Genomic DNA, 18,934 nt, shown 5'->3' with positions numbered 1-18,934 from the left:
TATATCAAAAGCCAGGTCACATTTTTAGAGCTCTAGCACTACTGTTTATGCCCAGATACATGAAAACCTAATGCACATCTAGAAGTATTCTTACGTGAAATGCATATTAAGCTGAGATAAGCAAGGAAAATAGCAGCACCTTTCAGATTTGCCTGTCAAAAAGATTAAGTTCCTAAATTACTGATTCTGATTTTTTTTTCATGATTATGCATTTCAGCACCTTAATCCCTTTGTGACTGTTATATGCTGACAGCTGAGTACTTTGAAGGAAAGATTTGAAATTATTTGTATCTTCCCAAATTCATAGAACAGACATGGGTTCTTGCAACCATCTCACAACGTGGGCCCCAAAAATGACCAAACACAGCATACATTCACAAGTAAATAAGCGCTCAAGCTAACAATCCACTTTAACTCAGAAGCAGCTATAAACAGGGATTTTTCTCCAAGAGCCATCTATTTCACTCAGCTCCAGTGACTTCTGAATAAAGTATGTATAGCCTTTAGGGATGACAGCTTACTTTACATGGTCACACTAAAATGATGAAACCTTGTGGTATACTATAGTATACAGCATGTACTTTTTGACATTACTTCAAGTTTACAGAAAAAATTTTGGTGCATCTGCATCAAGTAGAAACAATAACATTGCAATGGATTCAAGGATATTCCTGCTAAAGGTTCAAAGTCTACCTCCTGATGGTATATGCTATATCAGGGAAGCCAGACAGCAAGAATATGGCAACTGGAGGCTTTTTTTTAAAAAGTGAACAAATGTACTTGAAAAGCAGAAGAAAACATAGAATTAAGATGATTCTTACTGAAGCTAAGTCTGCAGGCATATATCCACCAAGCAAACTGCAACAATATAAAGAAAATAAAGGGATAGACCACAAGGCTTCGAATTCCACATCCTTCTACTTCCTAGTATGTCTGACCTTGAGGAGTAACTGAGGAATCAGTTCTGTACAGCAGACACCAAGTAGCTGCACCAAAATGCTTTCGAGTTAGTGGGATGGAAAAATTTACAAAAGGGATTCAGGATCATGGGGAAGAGCAGGAATAGTTTTCTCACCCAAGAATCTGGAAATTTAGAAATAGGGAAAGTTTAGACTCCATGACATGAAGAAAGTGAAGGGTAGAAACAAAACCTTGCTTAGAACAGCAGAGGTAGAAACACTATTTCATAGTGTTCAAGAGCTTCCCTAGACTCACCACGTCAAATTCTTTCTGTGCATTTTTCATGCCATCATCATCTTCCAGTCTCTCCTCTTCCTCCTCCTCAAATAAGCTTAACACTTTCTTAGCTTGGGTCTTGACATCTTTCTCCAGAGATGGTGGTGATGATGCAAACAGATCTGAACTGCTGGCTGTCTCTGAGGATGTTGCTGCAAAAGGCTCCACCAAAAGAAAAAATTAACACATCAGTCTTATTTAGTTCAGGTTTGACCAAAAACCCATTAAGATTTCTTGATTAAATGCCAGCAATGGTCAATGTTCTGCAATCCGTTACCAAGCAGACAACTATATTCAACTCATTTTTCCTAAGCAGAGAGGACAGCAATGCGCAGATTAGCAAGAGACAGTAGATACAGAAGAGGTCACACTTTATGGCTCTGAAGGGAATCCAAGGTTCCTCCTGTACCCTGTGTTGTAGCACTGTTGATAAGCAGCTTCCTGCGTAAGGTTTCCTCCTCATCCGTATGTCAGGTTGCACATGTGCCACAAGGCTGCATTAAGCAGCTTTGCCTTTATTTCTGAGGTACCTAGTTCACACAACTTGGGACTCTTTGGAGTGGGCAGCACTACCTGAACCTTGAATGTGCTCAGGAAAGCGCAAAGCACGGTAACTACTCTGTAAATTCATCATCAACAATCACTCAGTAAGACCATCCCCAAGATTAAGTTCTGCTGAAGCTTCTTCGATAATATACTCAATAATACACATCAATACCATTCTATAACAGTATTGCCCAGGAGAAATTCACAATCCTGAAAGCCACAGCTACCAACACCAGTTATAACTTATCAGACAGTATACTGAAACAAAGTTACTAAGCTTGAAGAAAGCCTATACTAACGTGTAGGCTTATCTTTTAAAGGAAAGCTCTGTTCATGTGAATAAGGACTACCCAACCCACTCTGGAGGAAAACCAAACCAGATTCTTGCCCCCATCCCTGCCAAAAAAAAAAAAAAATCAACTCCAAACAAGTCTCTCATGTACACCAGTCAGGAAACAACTTTTAAATGATGTTTAATCAATTTGCTGTTTGACTAACAAGTGATTTTGCTAAATGGAGACACAGTTGTTCTCTCCTTGGCAAAAGAGGCAGCAACCTGGAAAAAGAATTCTGTACCAGAGCTGCACTGTTAGATTGTTGGTTGTTTTTTTTAAACTGAACCTTTACCAAATTTCAGATTAACGTAAGAAAATCCCTCACTTTTTCCTTTGTTTGCTGCCCTGCAAGGTCTGTTCCTCTAGGCACAGGAACTGCTCCAGGCTCTTCTAAACACCACAATGTATCTTCTTCCTGGTTAGACTTTGCTGCTCTATCTGGCAGAACTTCCTTTTCCTCCTTTTCTTCTTCATTAAAGAAAGGTGGTGCTTGTGCTGGTTTTACTTTTTCCTGTAAAATTAAGAGAATGTTGGTGACACAAAATTCATGAGTATAAGAAGCATATCCTGCTGGGGGATAGCAGAGTCTCAGTTTGCCTTCTGCAGAGGTCTAGGACACTGGCAACATGCTTGACTTCTACTTTCCTCCCATGGGACATTCTAGTATTATAGGCTCTTGAGTCTGGTTGAAGAGTGTCAGGAAGCAGTTGCAAGCTTGGAGCAGATGCCCTGGGAATCTTGTCTGGTTGGTGCACTGTTTCTGGTGACTGCCAGAAGCTAGACTGTGGCTTGCCTGTTTCTTCTTCTATTCCCAAGCCTATTATCTTTATGGGCCATGACAGCTGTTTCCCTGGGAAGCAGAAAGCTAAGGGGCAGAAGAGGGGCAAGGCACACACATATACAGGAATTCCCACTTCAGATACAGCTGCGTTAAGATTTTGCAACTCCTACTCTCAATTCCAAAACACAACCAGACAGGCAGTACACTGCGGGCTAAGCTTGTAAGACAGAGACTAGCATAAGCACCCTCAACAGAGGGCCAGTAAGAAGCCTGTAGACACATCTGAATCAGCTTGGGTTCAGGTGACACAAAGGGTGAAGCCCTAGCTTCACAGTCAGCAGTAAGCCGTTTGTTCCTTTTAGTGGTACCTTTTATGGTTAAGGGCTCTCAAAACATCCTCAGCAAGGGCTTTTACCATAAACCAGACAAATTTAGGGTTAGCGGTCAAGAAAATTTTGAAATCTCTATTAGGCTGATGGTAGTAAGAAGTTTTACATGTAACAGTTCAGTCTGCCTGTTCCCATTCCCAATTTGCTAGAACTACTATCGTCTAAACAAGTTAGACTTATATTCAGTACCTACAAGGAAGACAGACTATAAAAAGACTAAGTGTTTCATGTTAGTTTTAAAAGAAACGGGAGGTACCCACTGCAGCTTTAGCAGCTGAAGAAAGTAGCGTTGATGGGGAGCTGAAGAGCGAGTCTCCATTAATAGCATCATCTTCAAACAACAGTGATACCTTCTGTGGCTTTCTTTGGCTGCAATGAGAGAGAGGAGAAAGTGAAAGATTCAGTGCAAGTTTCGGAGGCCATGCACTGCATCGGTTTAAAAGTATCACTTAGGACAATCACTTGCAGCAAGTGGTCCCAGATACAGGACTCTGCTTCCTCACTGTCTCAACAATTCTACAGCCTCCCTTCTTGTCTGTACTGCTTTCTGCAGAAATGAAAATAAAAAGTGATCAAGAGGATTTTATGTTGCAGGCATGGAAATGGAAAGTCCAGTTCAGTGGTGGCAAGGAGACGGATCCACCACAGATACAAAACAGATAAAAGAGCCCAGCCCTGACCATTCCCACTTATTCCCCTCTACTTCCTCCTCAGCAGCAGTAGCAAGGGACAATACTTGCAATATGCCTGGGTCCATCTGGTTTTGAGGGCGCTGCTGGGCTGTTCTGAAAAAATGCCCCCCACTCCCCTCCCGGGACTGTCACCTCTCTTTAGTGATTGCAAATAAGTCCTCCTCATCCTCTTCCTCAAAAAGGCTCGTCTTCTTCATAGCTTTAGCCTGACTGACAGCACTAGCTGGTTTTGCAGGGTCCTCTTTTTGGTCACCTTCAGATGGAAGTTTAGCTGGCTTGGAGACATCCCAGTGTTCCTTAAAAATAAGGAACCCTTAAGTTTTCTTTTGACTTGGTCAAAGCCACTTTCCCATCTTCTCTATAAGCAGAAACACTTCAGCATCTTGGCAGTCCTTGCATCTCTCCACTAGTTTATTTTCCTGCCTTTGTGTTAGCTGCTGTAGTTGGACATTGTTCAGGCTTTGCAGAGGGCATGGCCACCTTTTGGCATATGGTATTTACCCAGCAAATCAGGGTACACACACTTTACTATTATAGTTGCTCTTGACAACTGAGGTCAGTGTCAATTGCAGTCAAAGGAGTAAGGTCACCCAGTAGAACCTGATTTGAGCCACTGAAATAATTAGCAGGTTTGATATATATATATATATATATATAAAACAAAACCCAAGAAAAAACAAAATGCCCACACCCAAGACACCTCATTACTAGAGTGCATGATGCTGCACTTCTTATTTCCTCAATTTTCAACTCCAGTACTTTTTTTTTTTCCCCACCTTCTCAAGCTAGCATTTAATCAAGCCTACCCACTTATCAAGTCAAAAATCTACATTAGAAGGAAACCTCTCTGGAGTTCGGAGAATTTTCTGGCTTGTGTGTTTTCTTATTCCCAGCATTTCAAGTGGTTTGCCCTGTTCCCCTCTTCTGTTCGTCCTCTTTCTGAAGGGACTACAGGCATGTTGAAGTATGAACTTGGTTTATTCTACATTAAGATAAAAATGCATCTAAAGATATTACTAGTATCCACTAAATAAACAATTACAGGATAGGCAATACAAGTCTACACAAGAGTGTAATTTTGGGGTGTGGGAGGGCTAAGAAGAGTCTGGATCCTATTCATGTAAGTTAATTCAGAGACTTTTCAGACAAGTTTTTAATTTACTTAGTGTCTCTGGCTTTCATTTAAGATGCAGAACAACACTTAATCCATCCTTAGAAGAGGGCTGCTCTCTGGGAAGTCTACTTATTTACATTTCCTTTTTCCCATCCCTAGATTTTTAAAAATAAATTAAAAAAACCCAAACAAAACCCCCACCAAAACCCAAGCAAACAAGAAAACGTACCAAACAGCACCACACACACAAAACCCACCCCAAAAATGCAAAACAAAGAAGAACTCACCACATACCTATCTAGAACTGCTAAATTTACCTTACAGAAATTAAAGCAGTAAGAGAAAACTTGTTTTTCCCTTTTAGTATTTTAAAGTCAGATTTGTTGGCAGCAGCCTCCATTTGCTATCGATCTTTCTATAAATTACATTGAAAATACATTCATTTTCTCTTCCACGTGACTTCTGTTACCTAGATCCTGAGACAATTTGGGCCAAGAAGCAGACAGCTTCTCAGCTGTAAACAAGTCACAGGTTTGAGGTAGGCATGGCATGTGGACACAGCAGTTTGACAGTGGTTCCCGTCTCAACAGTTTTATGCTTTGCCCAGCATAAAGCCCAGTAACCCCTTTCAACCAAATCTTAACTCCTCACTACCTCTTCATCACTGCTGAACAATAAGCTGGAGGCTTTCTTGAGTGGCTCCGACAGCTTTGCCTTCTCTTCCAGGGGTTTTTCCTGTTGCTTCTTGACAGGTACCACACCAAAGAGATCCTTAAAATAAAATATATTTAAAAAAATAAAAAGCCAAAGCCACAACGAAAAGCTCACTGAGAAGTCATCAGCATGCAAGACACTGTTGCCATCCACTTCTCAGATAAGTAGGATAGAGAAATGGTGTTTTGTGAACCATTTTTGAAGACAATTTCAAGTGTGATACAGCATTCTGGTATAGGGAATTCTACACATACAGCATTTCATAGACCAGAAACTTGTAAGCATGCAGCCTGGTTTTGGTCCACAGATTCTCCACCATAAGGCTTGACCAGCAGCCAAAAACACCACACAGCAATTCTGTTCCATGGCAGCTAACACAATGGGGCACTGTTTCTACATCTACATAATGAAATAGAGAATAAATCCTATTCTGAGAGGACACGCAATAGGCAAGCTGAACCACTACCACTGGGCAAGAACCAAGACTCTTTCCCTGAAGACACTCATGCAGATTATTATTATTATTATTATATAGGCATCAGAATATACAAAGGCATATGTTGACTTCACCACCTATCACTTGTTTATGCTTTCCTCCACTCAACTTGAACTTCAGTTCCGTAACACAGCCTTCACAGCAGATAACAGAGACCTTACCACATTACAAAATGTTTCACTATCCTGACAGGTGCTTCTGAACAGCCCCTATTCAGAAAGGTGAGCTGGAAGCAGCCCCCTCTTGAATACAAAACCTTTATCTTGAGTTTGGAAAAGTCCTCTACCTTACAGCTCTGAGCAGACCTCCGGTTTGCCTCAGGTTAAGACTATGGGGTAAGTCAACCCACCACAAAGACTGCAGGCCCAGAGTTGAAAGCTTTTTGGAGAGTGTGTGGGAGGGAGAAGAGGGTAAAAAAAAAAAAGTTAAGAAAAGCACACACTAATTCAATTTTATTACATTTCTTGCACAAACTGTGCTCTGATCTCAGTTTCTACACTAGCAGCCACAATTCTCACACACTGAAAAGCGAGAAAAAAGGAATTCATCAGCCATGACAAGAGAAGCAAGAAGTCATCCACATGGCTAGGCACCACAGGCCAGGATAAAACAGCTTCCTGAAGCTCATAACCGTACTATTGCTCAGTGTTCACTAGTCCTATCAATCAGAGGGATAACATCCTTCATGTTTAGGTCTGGAGATGATAAGCACTGACTACAAAATACTAAAAAGACACCAAAAACTTGCAAGAGACCCTTCTACCATTCTCCTCCATAATGCTGTCCACATGCTCAGAACTGCTACTGATTTAGTACTCTAGTGCTCCATTTACAAGCTTGGTGTTGTAAATTTCTGAGTATTTCCTGCTGCATTTGCAACAGGCTGTGCAGGAGGGTTCCTATACACAGGCAGCAAGAGGAAGTGGTACTTACCTCCTCATCATCATCAAACAAGGAGAGTGGAGCTTTTGTCATGGACTTGCTGGTGGGGAGAGATGTAGCTTTGGACTTCACGGTTTTACTTGATGAAAACAAGTCCTGTGCAAACCAAAGAAATGTCACTTTGCAAAGCAATGCTATACTTTTAAGAACTTTAAATTGGGACATTCATGTTTTTCTTCTTAAAAAAAGTGTTTAGTGTGCCTGTGAAGTAGGGAAAAAATGACTTACTCAGATGTACCAACCCCCTGCAACTCCTCAGGGATCTCCCTCAGCTTTGCAGATTAATTGCTACCTGGAAGCTGAGGACAAGATTAAACCTATGCAGTCTTTCATGATTCTTGCTCTTGATTTGCTGATCTTTCCCCTCTTCAGGCTTTCAGTTTACGCCTGTGCGTACCACACAAGTTTAACACTCTGAAGAGAGCGAAAACGTTCCCAGAGATTTCACTTTTGGAGCAAGAAGGAACTTTCAGGATGGCTGGGAGTAGATGCATGGATGTCAGAGTTCCCAGTCCTAGATAAATAAGGAGTCCCCAGATAAGAGTGGACTGAAGTCAGGGTGACTCATATCCCAGGGATTTCTGTAGGGAATCATTGAAGACATACTCACTTCAGAATCCTCCTCATCAGAGAAGAGGCCCCTCTGTTTTCTTGGAGGTATTTCAGATAAAGGCTTGAAGTCCTCACCTGAAGATGGTTGACTCTTCAGGAAAAAAAAGACAGTGCATCAGCATTCATTTAGATTCAGCAAGGGCAGGCACATCGTATGACCCTTTCGAAGAGGCATGCTGCTGGCAGCATCCCAGCAGTTGAAGGGACAGAAAACAAGCTTGTCACCCATAGGCTGAAGTCCAAAACTCATGTCCTGAGTGAGTTCCTCACATGCAGCCAGAGCTATGCACAAGTGACTTGCAGGTCTTACCATAGGACTCCCTTCCCACCACCATCCTTCCCAGCAGAAAAACGTATGCAGCAAATATTGCCAGAGCCCCTCGTGAGTTAAACAAAAATGTTTCTTTTAACAAGCTGTGTTTCGTAAAGAAAGAGGATAGTTTGTGTCAGCCATCATTTCCTGCAAGAGCACAGCACAGCCCCAGCCTGCCACTAGCTATATTGCCATTAAACTTGGAGTGATTCCAGACCCAAGCACTACTGTCAGCAAGCCTGGAGTATAAAACATCACTCACTTCCTGACAGAACAGGAGTGGTGCTGCTGAATCAGTTCTTGTCCTCTTCTCCAGTAAAGCCAAGTGCTATGAGACCAGAGCAATGACACTGGATGACCTCCCACCACCACTCCCACTCCCTTGACCATGGATACTCTCGCACTGCACCAGGAATAGAAGCTGGCTTTGGCCCTTGTGCTCAGGTCCTTCTCATAAGGCAATATAGAGAAAGTCCTGCAGCAATTTGCATTAGACATCCCCAGCACTATATGCTTCTCAGTCCAGAGTCGAGAACAGTCACTGTAGCTCATGATGTTCAAATGCTCCTTGAATAGCGAACATGTATAAAATGAATATACACCGTCTCTGCCATAGAAACAGAGAGCATTACTACTGTTCTCAAAACACTGTTCTGAAAATTGAAGTGGGTATTAAGACACTTTCATAACTCTGTGGATGTGTCCTCAGGTCAGCAGTTAGAGCTTTCTACAACTTAAGAGTTTTCAGCTGAAAAACAGCTGTTGTATATGCTTAGGTAGAACTGTGACATCCACCTTCCTCTCCTACAACACATACAAGCAATAAGTCACCAGTTAAGTTGCTATCAGCCATTGGTATAAGTGCAGACACAGTGTTCACAGCACAGAACTGTGACGCCAAAGGTTCTTAAGTCAGACTGGTTTCATTTCAGCCATGAACTTCATAAACATTTTTTATTATCAGAGGCTTCTCATTTTGTTCTCATTTCAATCCTGCCTTAATAAGATTCTTCCAATCACTGCCCCACAAAAAAAAAAAAAAAGAACAAAACAAAACCCAAAAAACTCAAACCCAAAGTTTGAAAGACAAAAGGCATTTAAGGATCCCTGAAGCACTTGAGTCATTGAAGACCCTATGAACCTAGTTCTGTTTCACAAATATGGCACTTCCATAGTGTACATGGAAAGACTACTTCAGCTGCAGTAGTCACTTTTTCTTAAAACCTTAGCCATATAATCCATTTATATGCCATTACCTTTTTTTCCATGACTGTCTCCCTACGGCTTTCTGTTTCTTTAGTTCTGTCAGCAACCACAGGAGGAATGGCAGGTTTTTCCTTGAATAAGTCACCTTCTTCATCATCATCAAATAGGTCAGCTGTGGACCTGACTGCATTAAAAGACAAAACAAACAGGGAATGATGAAAACAGAACAGCCACTACCGAACAAGAAAAGATACCAGAGTCTCAAAAGACACCATGCTCCCTTTTTAAAGATGACCAGCATCAGGAGTCTTTAAGAGAAAAAGCTAGACAAGCTCTCAAAGCGAAACACCACTTACCTGAGAGCACTGATGACAGAATGCAGTCAACAAGCATTGGGGTAGAGTCAGCTGGCACCTCTAAAGGCAATGTTTTGCATTGGCTTGGCACCTCAAAATGCCTAGAGCCTGCCAGCAGGGAGTGTTGGTCACAGGGACTCAAGGCTATATCAATAATTTCTGTACCATTTCCCTGATTCAAGTCTAGATACTGCCCTATCAGTAGAAGAAGCATCCTAAGAAAGGAAAGTCAGTGGAGAGCATGTACAAATAAACCAGTCCCACGCCACTCTGAGGAAAAGAAATGACAATAACAACAACGACCAAAAAAACCCAACTAAAAACCAACCCCCAAAAACCCAAGTAGAAATAGCAGCAATGCGGGTTTTAATACTGTAACTCACTGGTTCTTATCAGTTTGAATTTTGATGACCTTTAATCTTCCACTGCACATGTATAGAGGTACCTGCATCTGGAGGCTTTTTAGTTGCTCCCACAAAGAAATCATCATCATCGTCATCATCAAACAGAACAACTTTTCCAGGCTGTTTAGGAGTTTTATCTGTGCTCTGCGCTGCAGATTTCTTGTCTTTTTCCACAATTACAGTGGAACTAAACACATCACTTCCTCCTGCAGTTCAGATGGGAAAAAAAAAAAAAAAAAACACAAAACCAAAACCCACACAGAGATCGTTGCCAGTTACCAAAAAGCTGAACTTGTGCCACCGTAAGTGGAGCCAGGCAGTTTCCATCACAGCAACCTTTAATACCCTCCTACAACAATGCCGCATCAAAAATGTCAGCTATAAACTTCCCGATAAACCAAGTCACAGAGAGATGGCCCCTCACTCTCGCTGCAATCACTTCTTCCTCAAACCTGCTCTTCTACCCTAGGAACAGCAGACAGGTTCCGTGTTAAATCTAGAAGACCCAGCAGTCCCAATGTTGCTTCTATGGACTTCCCAAACCAGAGTCTTACTTTACTAACCAGTAAGCCCCACCGCTACAGACAAATAAAAGTGGTAAGGTGCTTGAGGAGAGGGAAGGACAGGTGACTGAGTTCTCCCAAAGAGCTGCACTTGTCATGCAACACCACTAGCAGTACTGCAGTATGAGGCTGAGTTTGGTCCTGAGATTCCTGTGTACTTCAGATACGGCAGCGATCAACTAGATCAACTAGCTGGTAACTATTTCTCCTACATCCGATGTGAAATGTCTGGCTTCAGTGATATGTGCATGTCGATAGATTGTCTGCAAACATTTTTGGCGTTTTTAGTAAAAACTGGCAGTCTGGTTCTAAGTCTGTCTTTTTGCTTCTTGTGTATAGATGTTTGGAAACAGCGTGAAAAAAATAAAAAGAGAGACTTTAATTGAAAGTTTGGAAGAAAGAACAACTGCTATTTGGTTAAAAGTCAGCAGACTGCATGAATTTCAACCAGCACAGCAGCAGCTTATTATAAAATAAGTGTATCAAACAATTAGAAAGTGCCACAGGATTGACAGGAATGCAGCCATAAAGTTTGATTAATTATAACACATTCTCAAGTTCCTAAACAAACTGTTAACTGGGAATGTGTTCATCAAGTGGTTTTGAATAGCAAAGGAGTCTCAGTCTTAGTTTTTCTCTGATGACTTTAGCCTGTCTACAAGTTACTGAAAGGGAGCAACTGAAGACTTTGAATAAATGTTACATATAGCTTAAGTCCTGATGAACTAGAACAGGACACTTAGAATGATGGGAAATTCACCGCTTATGCAACAGTACATCCAAGAAAAAGCAAAGGATTAAGAAAACCTCAATCTGCTGTTTTAAACTTTGCTACCAAGCCATAATAATGTAGAATGACCATTGCTGATGTATATCTTTGATCCTGGAGTAAAAAGGCTGTATTTGTATATGTCCCACTCTAAAAAATCATGGTGACTGAGGGCTCAGTTAATTAAAGCCATAGTCTTAAACTAGGCCGTTCTTAATAAAGGGCAAAACTTAAAATTAAGGTAATCCAATCAGATAAAGACCCTACACAGAGACAGAAATCAAAGTCAGTTGTTTCAGAGAGACTGGTGACAAATGCTTTTTTTCATTGTTCAGTTTGAAGTCTGATACGGAACAGGGATCTTAGTGCAATTTTATTTTTTTTTTTAGCTCTGAGTTATAGATCTGGTCCTTCCCCATGTGTGCAGATCCTCCTAATCTATAGAAAAATAAGATTGGTCTTGTTTACCTGTGCCATGAAAATATAAGAACTTGATGTTTCAACTGTTCTGCTAACCTAAGGGAATACGATCAAATCTGAAAGATCAAAATGCTCTTCCTTCTCAGAGTATAGAGGGAAGGTGTGACGGCATGCCCTGCAGCCTTAAGCTGGATAATATCAGTTAAAGTAGCATATGTCCTTAAAAGTTCATAGCACAACACTGGAAGCTGACAGATGCTAATATCTGCCCATCAATGACATCTACCTTCAGAGCTCCTACAGAATCTTGATTATCCATAAAGCATGCTGCAGTTTAGGCTTCGCGTGGTAGAAGCACCTGTATTTGTCGCTAAGCATGTGATCAAGCAATGCAGCGCTGCTATATTTGGAGAGTTTGTTCTTTAAAACCTCCCCAGTAGGTTTTAAAGAAAAGAGCGTTTTGTGCATGAAGCAATTTGCTATTGAATGAATCATACCTGGGAACAGAGATACTGCACCTGCAGGAACTTTCTTTAAGGACTTTGTAGAGGACACTGAAATCACAGGAAGTACAATACAAATGGACGCACTTGTTTTATGCTGTCAACACCTTCAGAACTCTATCACAGAAACAGGAATCCAAGAAGACTTCTGGGCTCCCTCTTTTTTTTTTTTCCCTCAACAGCTCAGAATTCTTCAGACATTTTCCTTGAACTTCTGGTTTTTGCAAATATATATAACAGTCTAGCTATTTTTCCTCCATTAAAACTCTATCAAACAGCTTTACTAAACTGAAGCTTATAAATATGATATACATTTACACATAGCATTATTTATGACAGTTCATATTCACACACTCAAAACCACTTCAATACAATACACTCAAACCAAAATGGCTTAGTCTCCCAACCCATCAAATATTCTTCAAATACAATGCTTCAGTAAAAACTGCTGCAGTACAGAATGTGTCCTCAGACTCTTTAAGGGTCTACATATGCAGCTAACGGGAAACTCAGATGTGCATTAATCTTCAAGAAGAAATCTTTACTCCACTCAAACCCACAACTGGATCCTGCAAAGTACTCTTCAGCAGCAGGAACCCAGTTCATGCAGAGTTCTGCCAACATCAGTAAGGACATCCTTTCAGCTCTGGGAGAGTAGATGTGTGTAAGAGATCATAGTGAACACATTTAAAATTCAAGGAAAACACACCTGTTCTCTATTAACACTGGGGAGGAGAAGATACTTGTCAACAATTGCTACTCCAGACTTTCTAGGTTGGAAACAAAACAGTCTAGCTGCTAGCAGTGATAAATCACAGCATAGACAGGACTAAAGGAGGCAACAATGGGTTCTTACCTTCACTTACTAGGACTTGCTCCTCTCTCTCTTTTGATTCTTCTCCTTTTGGTGCTTCAGCAAAAAGATCACTCTGATTGTAGATGAAAATGCAAGAGGGGGGGAAGTGGTGATTTCATATTTTGTAGGAAAAGACAGCTGCTGATTTTTCCATGTAGAATATCCACTTCTAAGCCAAGACAGAGGAGATAACCACCACTCCCTTCCCAAAGGGATGCCTGCACGTATAGACTTAAACCTAGGTACTCAAGTGTTAACTTGAGCGCATACATTCAGAAGAGTAGCTTTCTGTCTTCTAAAATTTAATTTACACTGATTATCAGTCTGTTTACTGCAGAGAAGGAATGACCTTCTATTTGCACATCTTCAAGGGCTTACACTAATTAATCTACAGCTGTTTAGGTCCTGATTACACCCTTATAAGCTTTCCTATTGAAGCTTATACAGTAAGGTTTGAAGGAAGAATTCAGGTCAGGACAAGCATAAAAATACCTCTGAACTTCATGTGATTAAGATAAATGATTTATATTGTTGCTAAGGAGATGCTAAGACACCAGTAATATACATTGTAGCTCAAAAGCATTGCAGGACACTTCCACAAAAGTCCTTGTGTTCAGGTTGCAGTTGCCCTGTGCCAATCCTCCCTGAGAATCACAGCCTAGATCTCCAGGAAACCTCCAGATCTTGCGAGTACTGACCACTTAACCTATTGAAAGCCTCCCTCTTACAGCAAGTTGGGTGTTAGAGGTTGCATACCTGGAGAGTCAAAATGCATGGTCTTTGTATAAAGCTTTCTAGAGAGAAAGCAGCAATACTTAGAAAGAGTAGGGGAGCACAGGGCTGTGGCATGGATGTCAGTGATTAGTTGCAAATTTGTCAGTTACTATTTGCCTATTGACATACAGTGGCTGCCTTCTGGTACAGTAAGGCCTCCTCCATTGCATAAGGTAAGTGAAGATAAGTTACCCTTCCTAGATGATTAACTTTCAGGTAACAGAAAACCAAGAACAAGTGTACACAGGCAGGGAACAATCACAGACAAATCTGCTTGGCTGACCTGTGTCTACAGGATGAGGAAAGTAGCCTCGGCAATAAGTAACCAAGAGGCTTTAATGACAGCTTCATCTGAATCTGCACTGACACAAAGCTGGCTTGCACTATTGGATTGCTTTTATTATTTTTTTTTTTTTTTTAAAACTGTTGGCTGCCACTTAAAAAGAAAGCATGTTAATTTTTTTTTCAATAAAGGCTTCATTTGAGTGGGAGGCATTGCATAGAACTATCGTCTTTCCTTCACACAGTGCCCCTGTTCAGTGCCCGTTGGCTATATTCTAGTCAATTGGCATGGTAAGCTTGAAGTTAGCTGTACATGAGGCCTCCTTCCAAATTTCAGTCTAATAGCCTCCTCAGCTGCAAGGAACACCTGACTTTTGTTCTAGTTGCAACAAGGAACACAACATCCCACAAAGGCTACAGTTTGGCTACTATTCTGGACTAACCTTGACTGTTACCAATATCAGCTGCACGATAAAGTCAGAGGCAACACTTTGTTTTACACAGCTGTACTATCAGATTCTTAAATCTTAAGGATCCCCGACATGGGATTTCTATCCCCTTTCACGTGCACAAACAATGCTAAAATAAGGTCAGAAATGCATTTTGTGTCATTCCTTCATCAAGTCACCTCGAGATAAATAGCACAAGAGTAAGCTTAAGGTGAACTTTTCTTGCCAATGCAGGTAACCCAGGAATTGCACAATAACTAGATGAAAGACCACAGCATAATAGCAATAGAAAATTTAAACAGCACAGAGACAGAAACCAAACAGCATCACTATCAGGATACGGTTATGTGAAAGATAAAGTGGGATGGGCATCACATTCCCTTTCCTTCTCCCACACTCAGAGAAAAGAAAATGACAAAATTCAGTATTCTCAGAGGCATTTTAATAGAAGTCTGCTGTTTTAAAACAAACAAACCGTATGGCATTTGGTTTACCTCCACAGATAAAAGTGAGGTGCTGAGTAAGCTCTGCTGGAATTAGAACCTGTCTAACATAATGCTAGAACCACACTTGCATTTTTTCATCAGCACCACTGCAGAAAAGAAGGCTTTGTGCCAAGGGGAACATAAGCACCTCACTTGTGTAGTTCTGTTTCTCCACTGGAAAGCTATACTGTCTCACTACACTTGAATATTACCAAGCAAAAAAATGCTGTTTCCCCTCCCTGCCTTCCAGATGTGGGAATTTGTGGGGATCTTTTGTTTTGTTTTTAAAAAGGGGGACAAACTCAGTTTCTATCCTCTCCAGCATTCTTACCTCTTCATCATCAAAGAGACCTATTCCACCACTGAAGAGGCCACCCCTAGAACCAAATGGTGTGAAGTCTTCATCAGTCAGCTTAGGAGGCTTGAAGATGTCATCATCTTCATCTAAAAAGCACAAGAGCCAAGAGCTGTGGTGGGCCTGACCAAGTTTCAGGAAAGGGAATTTAAGGAGACAATCAAAATAAAAACTGGTCTGATTCCATCTCCTCCCTCTTATAAACATGATGCATACAGAGAAGGTCCTGTAGACAGATTGAGTTGTATGTGGTTGCTCCACAAGACCACACTTAAGGAGGAACTCTCATCAAGCCTGTTTCTAGCCTTGTTTTACATGCACATCACAACCTACATTTATTTACACACTCACCTTGAAGGGTGTTCACTGACATCCCACCCAGTTTCTAGAGTAGATGCTGCAATTTCCTAAGCAGTGTCTTACAATCCAGCCCACAATTCAGAAACAAGAGAGGAGGATATCCTACCATCTGATGGAACTCTAACTTCCTTCTTCTCTTTCAGGGTTTTCCTTGTTTTGGTTTCTGATGACAGGGCTTTAAGAAGAAAATTTCAAAACAAAAGTAAAATAGTCCAGCTTTACTTGTAGCCTATGATCAATCTATGGGAAAAAGAACCTAAAAAAATAATCTAACCAAGCTGACCTATATGTTTTCATATGAATCAGCCCACTGAAGCAATTCTACAAAGTACAGGTTCTAAAATTAGCACTTAAAATTGTAACAGCATCATTCTGTCAGGCTCTATGGGTTCAACACAGTTGTCCACACACAAACTAATGTCACCTGAGATGCCAGAGAGCAACACAGCATTCCAGATGGTACGGATCCCACACAGAGCATGCAGAACCTTTGAGCATCTCAAACAGCTCCAGACATTATACCTTGATTCAGCTACCAAAGCCAGAGTTTTATTTCTTCTGGTCCTACCATTACAAGGTTATTTCAATGAACAGAAGATTTCCCTTTTTATACTCTGATATCCACAGACTTAGCTTGATTGTTTGAACCATGCAAGAGCACATACATGTACTGTTCTTGTCTGTTCATGCTCTAAAAATTACAGGTCAAAAGCAGGCTCAAGCACTTGGCAACTCAATTTCAGACAGCTATTTTCAACTACTGTTTGCTGGAAGGACAACTACTCAAGAGAGGTCTCTCCCCCTTTGAAAGTGACACAAAAATAAATGCAGCATTTAGTCTAAAATATCACAGAAAACAATAGCAAGGAAAAGTTCCTCAAAACATAGTATATTTAAGCCACAAAGAGGAAAAAACAAACAACCCACATCACATGAAAGCACCACTCTACTGCTTGAGGGGTTTTCCACTGTATTGCTTACAGAAAGACTACAGCAACCAGTGGCTTCCACGCACTTACTTGAAACAGGGGGGAGTACATGTGGTCAAACATGCAGTTTTGCTTGCAGAGGGAGAAGCAGATTGGAGAGAAAACCTTTCCGATAATACATGTGCTTAGGGAGTGACCTGTCTCACCTGAAAGCAGTGTGTTTTCCACTGTAACAATGAGTAAATTCCAACTCAATCCTATAAGTTATGGCCAAAAAGTTTATCAGGACACAAAATAGTGTCTTTAATTCTTCTTGTTGGGCTTTCACCTAATATATATTCAAATAACAGATCTGCGCAACTTCATGTATTCTAACACAGAATCTCCTGTCCAACTGTCTCATGAGTCCCCCATTATCTCAAAAGCACTTATCAAAACTAAAGAGTTAACTTACATGAACACTGTTCGTCCTGTTTGACTGGTACTTCTCCTTTGATTCGAGCTGCCAGCTCATCTGCAAATGATGTTGGCCTCTTCTTTTTCTGAAGAGTAGGGACAAATAACAGCATATTCCTTATATACAATCCAGTTGCCAACTTGATGCAATTGCAATTATAAATACTGTATTCTACAGCCTCACTTGTACAATATCCTGTCTAGACTTTGATTGAAGCCCTCAGAACAGGCAATATTGCTTTCTATTAAGCATGAAATGAAGAGATAATGCATGCATCAAGAGAAAAAAAAAAAAGCCATTTCTAGTCCCTTATGATCATGTAATTTTTAATGTCACCTCATTTTGGGAGCAGGACAAGTAAGAAGCATTCATCGCACACAAATGCAACAAGTAATTTCTTAACGACCTTTAAAGACAACTTTGATGCCAGCTTAGGGTGCAGGAGTCCCCTAGTTTAAAGGGGTAAAGCCTGAACAACCATATTGAAAGACCATTCAGGATTTTTACAGGCCCTCTCTACAGGATCCCATCCCAGGTAACTGACAGCTACCATTATAATCCTTGTACGGACAGATTTTTCATGAGGGAAGTCAAATCTCTCCCTCCAGGGAGGCAACAATTACTTACAGGCCTTGTGCTTTCATCTAAGTCTCCATCCTCATCTTCCTCTTTCTCAGAATCAAAGAGATCACAGCCTTCATAATCATCTTCATCACTCATCTGTGCTGTCCTCTAAAAACCAATAATACCCTGTTGTGTTCTCCTGAAGGTGGCATACAAAACAAGCACAAAACTGTATCTGCTTAGATAAAACATTCAAAGCAAACATACTGAAAGGAGGGAGACATTCAGGCAGTTTGGGGTACTTCACAGCTTTTGAGAAGTAAGGAAGGAGTGCCTCTAGCTCCAAGCCAGTTGCTGCATGGTCTAGTACACCCCTGCGTGTATCACTGAACATTTCTGGACCAGAGACACCACTGAGGACACTAAGGCTGTCCTCACAAGGAGCATACCACTACTGTACACAAGCCTGAACTGCTTTGGCTGTGCTGCTTCCCTTAGTTTACAAACTTCTATCCACTAAAGACCTAGTATTTAGCCTTAATCCAGGAACACTGTGATCAGCTAGTAAAATATTGTATCATCTTGAGCTGTTCCTAAGTTGGATTGCAGAATGACAGACAATACACACCCACATCTTGGATTCAGTCACGCCAGTAAGAACAAGATGAAAAAGATGAAGTGAATTGCGAGCTGGGGGTGGCACGGACAAGGGTCCAGAAGTGAACTAAATCACTAACAACTTGAAGATACTTTCTCGTCTCAAAATAGATCAGGCATACAAAGCTACCCTATGAAGGTCAACACAGCTAATGTAACATCTGAGTTCTTTTGTAACATTGTCTTAGTAATAGGTAGATTTAAAGAGGGTTGCTTTTGAAACATTGTTCTTTTGGCACTAAATCATTTCAGATTGTCTTCTGCAGTGGCATATCTAAACACAGGTAAGATTCCTTCTCCTACTACCAATGACTAAAGTCAGGCTTGAGTCTTTCAATCTAAACATTTCTTTTACCTTTTCATTTGTATCCAAAT

General features: G+C 40.9%; 1 protein-coding gene across 3 annotated transcripts in view; it reads right to left on the bottom strand.

Annotated features, from left to right (window-relative positions):
* The window catches only part of LOC104347540 (WASH complex subunit 2A), a 37,397-nt gene that overhangs the window by 12,645 nt on the left and 5,818 nt on the right, over positions 1-18,934 (bottom strand). The window contains exons 8-23 of one of the 3 annotated variants that reach the window (XM_086466872.1): positions 17,966-18,070; positions 17,336-17,423; positions 16,059-16,127; positions 15,569-15,681; positions 13,248-13,320; positions 12,386-12,442; positions 10,178-10,342; positions 9,427-9,560; positions 7,856-7,948; positions 7,237-7,341; positions 5,748-5,864; positions 4,112-4,275; positions 3,548-3,656; positions 2,443-2,628; positions 1,810-1,815; positions 1,216-1,398 (exon numbers count right to left, since the gene is read on the bottom strand). In XM_086466872.1, the coding sequence (XP_086322998.1) occupies positions 1,216-1,398; positions 1,810-1,815; positions 2,443-2,628; positions 3,548-3,656; positions 4,112-4,275; positions 5,748-5,864; positions 7,237-7,341; positions 7,856-7,948; positions 9,427-9,560; positions 10,178-10,342; positions 12,386-12,442; positions 13,248-13,320; positions 15,569-15,681; positions 16,059-16,127; positions 17,336-17,423; positions 17,966-18,070 (1,767 nt within the window). The remainder of the gene's footprint in view (positions 1-1,215; positions 1,399-1,809; positions 1,816-2,442; positions 2,629-3,547; positions 3,657-4,111; positions 4,276-5,747; positions 5,865-7,236; positions 7,342-7,855; positions 7,949-9,426; positions 9,561-10,177; positions 10,343-12,385; positions 12,443-13,247; positions 13,321-15,568; positions 15,682-16,058; positions 16,128-17,335; positions 17,424-17,965; positions 18,071-18,934) is intronic. The other 2 variants (XM_086466869.1, XM_086466870.1) reach the window with 2 other exon arrangements.

Source organism: Leptosomus discolor, chromosome 6, assembly GCF_034619465.1.
Source record: "Leptosomus discolor isolate bLepDis1 chromosome 6, bLepDis1.hap2, whole genome shotgun sequence".
NCBI lineage: Eukaryota > Metazoa > Chordata > Aves > Leptosomiformes > Leptosomidae > Leptosomus > Leptosomus discolor.
Note: the sequence above shows the minus strand (reverse complement) of the source record. Positions and strands in the feature narration are given on the sequence as shown.